The sequence below is a fragment of the Diceros bicornis genome, chromosome 4, assembly GCF_020826845.1.
Source record: "Diceros bicornis minor isolate mBicDic1 chromosome 4, mDicBic1.mat.cur, whole genome shotgun sequence".
Lineage (NCBI taxonomy): Eukaryota > Metazoa > Chordata > Mammalia > Perissodactyla > Rhinocerotidae > Diceros > Diceros bicornis.
Window position 1 is genome coordinate 99,914,239 of NC_080743.1, and position 9,574 is coordinate 99,923,812.

The window sequence follows — 9,574 nt, forward strand, 5'->3', positions numbered from 1 at the left end:
CTCAGTTTTCTACCTCACAGGCGGTTAACTGCGTTAACTGTGTGTGAAAAGACTCCGGGGAGGCTGCCGGCAAGATCTCCCCTACGGACGCAAATACCCGGAATTTCTCCTGTCTGCCTCCCGCATCAAGCGCACCGGGGCTCCTGGGTCTAGCTCCTTCCACCCCCACCTCTGTCCTACCATCGCCATTCCCTCTCAACACACACCCTGTCCTCACTTTTTCTTCCTCTCCTTGTGGCTCCAAGTCTCCCACCAGTGTCTGCGGTCAGACGTCGCTCCCAAGGGCTGAGGGCTCTGCCTGGGACGCTGCCTTGCCCACTTGGCCATCCCTGCAGATGTTGGACACTTTGCGGGCTAGCCGGGAGCCCGGGTGGCGGGAGTGCGCCCTACGACGCTGCCAGCCGCAGGGTCCCCGCGTGGCGGAGCCACCCCCCCCAACCGCCAGGTGTGCACCTGTCTTGGGAGACAGTCCGACGGTTCCAGGGTGCGAGCGTAGATGAGCTTGTCTGCGTGTTGGTCGGTTTGGAGGGCTGGCGGGCTGGCGAGCGCTTCTGCGCCGTCCGCTTCTCTCGCTCCTGTCCGGGTCCAGCGCCCCCTCTGTCGCTCCTCCTTTCCCTCCCCTGACCTCCCGGTCGTCCCCAGCCAGCCTCGTGGCCCTCCTGCCGGCTGGGTGTCTGAGTCTCACTCCGCCCTCCTCTGCAGGAGCCAACCGGCGCCGAGGGGCCGCTGGGCTCGGGCTGCGAGCCCATAAAACCCGCCCGGCCGAGCCGCCCGCCGCGCTCCGGCTGCCGCTGGTCGCCGCTCGCGGCCTGGGCGCGCGAGCTTCCTGGGGCTTCCAGCCGGCGGGCGACGCCGACGGCCCGGACCGCGCCTCCAAGCAGGCTTAGGGACACCCGCTTTCTGCTTCTAGAAAAGTTTGGAGAAAGTGAATTTGGGGTGGATTTGGGAGTGGTGGCAGCTCCCCCAGCCTTCTTTCCCTTCCAGAAGCTTCACTCTGCACAGCGTCATCCATTCTCCCTTCCTGACTCTTGTCTCCCTGATCTTACCTTCTCTTCGTTCCTGGGTTTCCCCTCCCTTCTCTGGGATCAGCATCTTCTTCCTTATCTCACTTTCCCTCCTCCCCTCTATCCCTGTCCTCTTAACTGTTTCCACCTGTTTGCAGCCTTCTCCCTGTCGTCCCCGGCCTTCTCCTTTCTCTCCATCTTAAACCTTTCCCTCCCCACTGCATTTCATCCATCAGACCTCTCCACTTGCACCCACACTCTCCATCCATCCTTCTTCCTCTTCTTCTTCTCTTCCAGCAAACTTCCACCATGGATTCCGAGACTCCTTCAGCTGCCAACCCCACCCCTGGCGGCACCCTCTCTACCCCCAATGCCACCACACCCTGGCTGGGCCGGGATGAAGAGCTGGCCAAGGTGGAGATCGGAGTCCTGGCCACTGTCCTGGTGCTGGCGACAGGGGGCAACCTGACTGTGCTGCTGATGCTGGGGTGGCTGGGCCGCAAGCTCTCCCGCATGCACCTGTTTGTGCTGCACCTGGCCCTCACTGACCTGGGGGTGGCACTCTTCCAGGTGCTGCCCCAGCTGCTATGGGACATCACCTACCGCTTCCAGGGCCCCGACCCCCTCTGCCGGGCCATCAAGTACCTGCAGGTGCTTAGCATGTTTGCCTCCACCTACATGCTGCTGGCCATGACGCTGGACCGCTACCTGGCTGTTTGTCACCCACTGCGCAGCCTCCAGCAGCCCAGCCAGTCCGCCTACCCACTCATTGCTGCTCCTTGGCTGCTAGCCGCCATCCTCAGCCTCCCGCAAATCTTCATTTTTTCTTTGCGGGAGGTAATCCAGGGCTCAGGGGTGCTGGACTGCTGGGCAGACTTCCGCTTCCCTTGGGGGCCACGGGCCTACATCACCTGGACCACCCTGGCCATCTTCATCCTGCCTGTGGCCATGCTCACCACCTGCTACAGCCTCATCTGCCACGAGATCTGTAAGAACCTAAAAGTCAAGACGCAGGCCTGGAGGGTAAAAGAAGGGGGCTGCAGGACCTGGGACAGGCCTTCACCTTCTGACCCAGCTGCGGTCATGCGGGGGCTGCCATCCCGGGTCAGCAGCATCAGCACCATCTCGAGAGCCAAGATCCGAACCGTGAAGATGACCTTCATCATTGTGCTGGCCTACATAGCCTGCTGGGCACCGTTCTTCAGCGTCCAGATGTGGTCTGTGTGGGACGAGAATGCCCCTGATGAAGGCAAGTGTGTGGTCTGTGTGGAAGGGAGAATATGTGGGTGAGGACAGGGGTTACAGTGCCTCCCAGGGCCCAAGAGGTAACAAATGAGTAAAGTAATTAAGAAAGATGGTGCCTGTCCCGTGGAAAAAGGGGAGCTGCAACTCCTATCCAGCCTACTGCTGCCATGGGACTATCTTTTATGTGACATTTCCGTATTTTAAATTTTTGGTAAATAATTCAAACATTTAAAAACACTATGCGCCCCTAATGAAATATGACCATTGGTACATTTGGCCAACGAACTGCCAGTCTGCCAGATGAGCACTAGAATCATTGACTGATAGAGTTGAAAGGGATTTTCAAATGATCTGGTCCGGATGGCAGCTCATGTACTGTGTCTCTCAGCACACTTCCCTCCTGCACCTGGACGTAACTTTGAACTCCTTCTCAACAGCTGCTTCCAATTAATTAGCACTGGCACATGACAGCCCTGAAATTTCTAGTTCAACTCCTTCATTTTACTCATGAGGAGGCAGAGGCTCAGAGAGGAAACATGACCTGCCCAAGACCACACAGCTCAGAAGCGGCAAGGCGAAGGGTAGAACCCAAGCCTGTTGGCTCCTTGTCTTTTTCCTCAACCGCTTGCCCAGCCCATAACCCTGGCTCTGAAAGTGATGAGGAGAGGGGCCTTCCTCCTTTGTGAAAAACAAAATGGGACCCTCCAAGAGGACTGTGCTCCAGTTGGCATATGGGAGGCCTTGTTCTGGTCATTTTTCTGGGGTGAGGTGGATGGCAGCCTCCTCGTTTTAGACACTGCCAGATGGCCTGGCCGTCTAGGGGTGAGCTTGTTCTCGGGAAGGTGGGGCTGTCTGGGCAGCCTAAATGTTGGAGGGTGGTGTTCAAAGACATCTGTCCTTGCTCCCCTAAGAAGAGTGTGGCGTGAGGACAAGTGCCTGTTGGCCTGTCTATGTGTCTGTGAATAAGGCGACTGTGTGCTCTGCAGTGCATCGTGCGTGTGCACAGCTCAGGATGTATAATGGGTGCAGCATGTAACTGCCCTAGGGAAGCCCTGTGCACAGGTTCCTCTGGAAGCTTCCTGAGAGTTCACTGGCCAGCAGACCTGGACCACCAATTCCTACCAGCTCTTAGGGAGTGGTCCCCCTTCCCTGTGCTTTTGTTTCTAATCTCACTTTGCTCATCCCTGGACACGCTCAAGCCAAAGGCTTTGTTTTTCTGGAGAGATGAAATAAGGAGAAGGCTGTTGGAATTTAACACATCCTGCAAGAGAAGTGTGAAGACAATACCAAACTATTACAGTCTCATCGTGTCCCTTCTTAACCACCTTTTGGACATCAGTCTGGACAAGAGGCTATTTGCAAGTTACCCTTTAAGAAATGAGCATATTAATTCTAACCAACTATAGGTGCCTCCCTGCTCTAGTCAATCACAGAATAGGAGGAAGGAGGGCTTCCTAGTGCCAAGGACTTTCAGTCCTTGTGCTATGTAGAGGCGGCCTTCTTACTTTACATCTGAGTAACCTGAGGCTCAGAGAGGTGAAATAACTGGTCCAAAGTGCCGCTGCTGGTGAGAGATGGAGCCAGGACTTGAACCAAGGTCTTTATGGGCCAAACTTTATCCATGGCATGGCTTTACTCCCAACAATCACATCTTAGCCAATGCCACTGGCGGTGAGATGGTCATTCACCCCTTTATCGAGGAACCTATGAGAAAATGGGGATCCTGCCACTCAGCCAGTGCAGGCTTTCCTGCTTGCCTGCTGTGTGAACCATCATCCTGAGCCTGTCCCTCGGTACCATATCCCTCACCTGTAAAGAGGGTCTTATCACTTACCAAGGGCCTCTCTGAGCAAGGAGCGCGAGAACTAGGTGTTATCTTACAGAAAATGTGCTACCTCCAAGAAATGGAAGCCCTTTGGGGCCCTTTTAGTTGGGCTGAGATTCATTACTTTAAACTTACTCTCCAGTACATCTGGTTCCCCTCCACAGCACACCAGCCTCCTGGCCTCCTGGCCCTGAGTCTTTGGTCAGAGCCTGTCTGTCTCCATGCCCTTGCCCCTGCCCCCAACTGCCAGCTGAGTTTCTGCCAGGACACAGCAGCTGCCTGTGACTGGGCGCCATGGATCCGTCCTCAAAGGGCTGAGAGCTGGAGCCTCTGCAGACTCCAGTGCTCAAGGCACATCTCCAGCCCTGCACTGGGCCCGGCTCAGACAGGGCCAAACCAAACAGATGCTTCCCAAGTGAAGGAGCTTGTGGAACTCCTCAGTCCCTGGCCTAATTTAGGCACTAAATATATATTGATGAAGCAGACGGGATGAATACCACCTCTTAGCTGAAGCAACTTCCCAAGTCTTCTGCAGCCCCTCACTAGTATGTTAACTGGGGAGCAGGCCAGAACTTAGGGAAGACCGAAGGAGGCTGTGTTTGTTGTTGAGGCTGGCCTCTCCTCTGCTTACAGGCGCTCCCTCCTCGCCCTCACTTCCATGTCCCAGACCTGTCTATCTAGGCCCAGATGCCTTCAGCTTCCCAACCCTATGATTCATGCCTTCTCTCAAACATTCTCGCCCTGTGTCTTCCATTCTCTTGGGCTATGAGTGGCCACACTTGAGAGCACGCCCATGGGAGGTGCGCATCAGGGACCAGTGTATCTGAGGCTTTCATAGTGCTTTACGGGGTAGGCACTTGAGCTTTGCCTTCGAGTTTGCTGGTTGAAACTGGGGTGCAGGAGGATTGCTGCCTTAGAGTGGGAAGACCTAGGTTCAAGTCTAGGCTATAACCGCCAAGGTTCCTTCCAGCTTAGACATTGAATTCAATGATTCTACGACCTCCGCTGAAGAGCAAGGTAACTCAGTGTGCAACCCATGCCACAGCTGTAGCCGTGGTGCATCTAGCAGGAGGTCAGCCTATCCCGGAAGCTTTCCACTTGATGAGGAGTTTCATTTAGTCTTCAGAAAGAACATTGTGCGTGAAAGGAATCTTATCAGAGTCTTTGCACTCTCACATTTTGACTGCCCAAGAGAGAAATTAATGTTTCCCTGCAGGATGGTACATTCCCTGGGTATAGTCTATGAGGACACAGAACAAGTCCTGGACTGGAACAGGATGCTTGCATGCCCTGTACCTAGAATCTGCCCATCCACTACAGTTGGAGATGACGCCGTGGGACCTGCAGGGCAGTCAGGCCCCAGTGATCACCCTCCCAGGTCCTCAGCACTGCCTGACACAGTCGATGCTCACATAATCAATGACTGAATGACAGGATGAGTGGGACTGCCCCAGGGGGGTCAAGGAGGACAGAATCTAGAAGGCAATGTGTACCTGTATCTATGACATAAATGGGGATGAGGGTGCCTGAACTTGGCCTGGAATCATGGTTATTTTCCCTGCATGTTTTATAGAAGTTGCCTTATCCTAGGTCTACATCCATTAGGGGATTCAAAGTCTAGGTTTTGGAACAAAGACAGTGTCTTCTATTTGGGCTGGTCCTGTCCGTGACTATGTTTACAGCTCTGAAATCAACTTGGAGCAAACCTCAGCTCCTACCCTCACCTTGTAGTTACAAAACAAAACAAAACACAAAATCAGTGAGGTGAGACTCTGGAGTCAGGAGTCCCTGGTTCCAGGCCCAGCTGTGCTCCTCTCTAATTACAGAACCCCCGAGAGAGTCCCTTCTCCTGCTGGGACTAGTTTCCTCCGCTCTTCAGTGGGGACCTGGCCTCTCTCCCAGGTCCCTTTGAGCGCTGTAATTCTAAGGCTTCCTGTGCTTCTTTCTCGGCAGATTCAACCAGTGTGGCTTTCACCATCACCATGCTTTTGGGCAACCTCAGCAGCTGCTGCAACCCCTGGATCTACGTGGGCTTCAACAGCCACCTGTGGCCACGCCCGCTGCGCCGTCTAGCCTGCGGTGGGGGCCCCCAGCCCCGGATGCGCAGGCAGCTCTCCAACGGCAGCCTCTCGAGTCGCCGCACCACGCTGCTGACCCGCTCCGGCGGCCCGCCCACCCTCAGCCTCAGCCCCAGACTCCGTGGGAGGCCTGGGCCGGAAGAGTCACTGAAGGGCTCAGAGCAGGTGGACACGGAAGCCACCACTGAGACCGGCATCTGTTAGGGCACACTCCCTGAGGCTGGTGCAGCCCGCGGGGCTAGCGGAGGGTCTCTGCTCATCTCAGCACTGGGTGTGAACGCTGGGAGGCTCTGGGCTGGAGTAAGGGGAGCCGGGTTTGAGGCAGGGTGAGGAGGTCAGAATGGCTGCCCCCTACCCTTGGTGTCACAGCTGCCCTCATTCGCTCCCAGTCTCAAATGCTGGAAGTCAGGGAGAATCAAACCGTCTGCTTGCCTGATCCCACCATGTTCACACTGTCTGGGAACACACCCATGTGGTAGATGTGGTGCCCCACATCTGCGACAGGCCTAGGACGGCCCTGACGGGGGTCCACACGCAGCAGGAACTCAGAGACTGGTCTCCATCTTGGCTATTTGTCCCCATCCTGACCTGACTAGCACACCGTAGCCCAACCAGGAGAGGGGAGAAGTGAAACTATGAGCAGGACCCTGTCTGGATCCTGGATTTTTTTTTTTTTTTTTTTTGTAGAGGGAGGATTGTTTAATGAAGAAAAGTGAATGTGTTTGGAGGCTTCACCTGCTATGCCCGCCTGTCTACTGAAGGGAGATGCAGGGTTTGGTATGGCACTGGAACTGGTAAAAACCCTGCAAATGCTAGTTCCTCCTCTTCCCATACCACCCTCCTTTATGGGGTGGGTGATGGGGCAAAGTGTTGCATATTCTCAGGGATGTGACCCATGGGGGTGAGTGTGAGAAGAGGGGAGGAAGGGAGGAGGTGAAAATGGTCGCAATAGAGTTAAGAGAGGGAGGAAGCCTCAGGGGCAGCAGAGACTGTCTGCTCTCCCTCTTCCCTGCAAGGGATCCAGACTGCTCCTTCCTCTGGGGCTACATGGAGGAGTCACCCTTTGAGAAAGTGTGATGTGGTCATTTGGATTTCCTTGAGTCTCTTTCGAGCTTCCACACAAATGCTATGCATGCTGTGATCACGTCAGGAGCCCGGGATGTGAGCCTCAGCTCTGCCTTCAGGCATCTGTATAACCCAGGGCAAGTCACCTCCCTCTCTTGGCCTCAGTCTCCTCCCCTGTAGAACAGAGATGATCTCTTCCCAGCTCTAGCCTTTCATGACTTTGCAAGACTGGAAATGGCATGACAGCAGAGAAACACAAAGGGAGTTCTAACTCAGAGGCTCTAGAAGAATTATTGGATTTTCATGACAGTGACACTTATATCCTTTGACTCAATTCTGGTGACTGTGGGTCCCGCCATGGCCCTAGTGTCCACTTTTGCCCTCAATTCTGTGATGCTGATGCCGGGAGAGACAGCAGGGCAGGTAGAATCCGTGGCTTTGTCCTGCTCCTCATTATCTCCAGGGGGATTTATATCATGGGGTAGCTTCCCCGCCCTAATTCGGTTCTAATCTGAGAGACGGCCTTGACGGTGGAAAGAGCATCAGCTGAAAAGTCAGGAGAACTGGGTCCTGTGTCTGTCACCATGCCACCACCAACGACCAACGTGGGTAAAATGCTGGCTAATCCTTGCTCCCTCGGTTTGAGGGTCTAACAGAACTGTGGATGTCTAGGTGGTGTGTCAGCCCATGGACTCTACACTAATGTAAGGGATTGCTAATGTGATTAGGAGCTCCTGAGAGCAGCCCTAGGGAACAGATCCACTCTCTGCCCTCCACTTCTAGGGAAGCTCTGAGGAATGACTCTGGATTGGGGCACACTTTTTTTTAATTTTGAAATTTTTATTGTACATTATTGTTTATCAGTTACCATATAAGTGCATCCCTCCACCCCTTGTGCCCACCCCCCACCCTCCTAGCCCCTGGTAACCACCAAACAATTCTATCTGTGCATGTGTTGGTTTATCTTCCACATATGGGTGAAATCATGGGGCACACATTTTTAAGAGGCTGCTTAGCTCCAAGAGGTCTCCTTGGGCTTCCTCAAAAGAAGAGAACCTAAGCTGAGTGTTGTGAGTGAGCAAAGCATCCCAACCCTTCAGTACTAGAAAACTGGAGAACAGGACACAGGACCTAATGGGACCAAGGCTCCAGGCAGATGTGAGGACCTGCGGTCTCTTCACTGCTCTCTGTTGCCCATGTCAGTCCCTGACCTCCACCCACTTCTTCCCTGTCTGTCTGCCCTGGCGGAGCTGTGCTTAGGAGCCTCCCATGCCAGCCCGAGCTGTTGAAGTTGCTCCTACCCCTGCTTACGTAAGCCACCTCCCCTTCAGACCACAGTTCTTGACTCTAGTGCCCATAGGAGGTCCTAAATAAATCTTTGCACATCGTGATGACTGGGAGGTGGAAGGGACACCAGCCTTGTCCCCCAAAGGCCTGGGTTTGCATCCTGATCTCACCTCTTTTCTACCTATATGAACTTGGGCAAGTTATCCAATCTCTCTGAGCAACAGTTTCCTCATTTGTTAAATAGAAATAACAGTGCTCACTTGTTGGGAGGAATTTGTAAGACAGTAGACTATAGAACACTCTACTGGTGTTAGAGAAGACAACGATGGCCTGGCTCTGGATTGCATCTACCTGGTGGGTGACTTCCTTCCTTGGGCCCTGGGCCCAAGACATTCTACAGTTTAGAGAGGAGAGAGGAAACCTGGAATCAAGGTTGGCCAGAGCACCTGCCATGTCTACTCTTTGCCTTCTATAGCAAAGAGTAGCGAATAATACCACGATTATATTTTCAGTTTTGCATCGCACAGAGGGGTTTACTTGTGTGGTGGCTTTGGGGCCCTCGCTGCTCCTCTTATGGAAATGCTGCACTTGATCTTTGCCAGAAAGCTGGTGGTGTCCCATGATGAGGCCAAAGGGGAACAACTGGACACTGGGCTGGGGGCCTCGGGAGCCTATTCCAGGAGGCTCCTGAAGGAAATGGCAGGATTTTGTCTGGATCTGTGAATGACAGCTTTTGCGGTACCTGTAGGAAGCTCTCACAGACAATGTGAGACTGCATAAGAGCCTTGGATAGGGTGCAGGGAGGTGAGGCCCTGCGGGAAACAAGAAGGAGGCTCTGTGCTCTCTGGGGTCAATCTCATTTCTGACAGCTAACCCCAAGGGAAACTGAACAATGCTGTCTCTAGGCATTTTTGTAAAATGTTTATGCTATCCTGTGGACTCTGATATACAGTACTTCCATCCCTAAGAACCTGTGTGGGAGCAGGGAGTAAAGGGGTGGGCAGGGCAGAGGATGGCAGGAGGAGGTTAATTGGTTGACTGTAGGGATTTCTCAGAATGGCTTTTCATTT

At 54.0% G+C, this 9,574-nt stretch overlaps 1 protein-coding gene across 1 annotated transcript; it reads left to right on the plus strand.

The window, feature by feature from the left end:
• The first annotated feature begins 1,313 nt into the window (after window positions 1-1,313).
• On the plus strand, window positions 1,314-6,776 carry AVPR1B (arginine vasopressin receptor 1B). The gene is made up of 2 exons (XM_058537007.1): window positions 1,314-2,253; window positions 6,028-6,776. Exons 1-2 carry the CDS (start codon window positions 1,314-1,316, stop codon window positions 6,354-6,356), a joined length of 1,269 nt encoding a protein of 422 aa, XP_058392990.1. The 3' UTR covers window positions 6,357-6,776.
• The last annotated feature ends 2,798 nt before the right edge of the window (window positions 6,777-9,574 follow it).

Coding starts and splice junctions, on each gene's coding strand:
- AVPR1B (XM_058537007.1), top strand. CDS start 1,314: ATGGATTCCGAGACTCCTTCAGCTGCCAACCCCACCCCTGGCGGCACC. Junction 2,254..6,027: donor CGAGAATGCCCCTGATGAAG/GCAAGTGTGTGG, acceptor CTTTCTCGGCAG/ATTCAACCAGTGTGGCTTTC.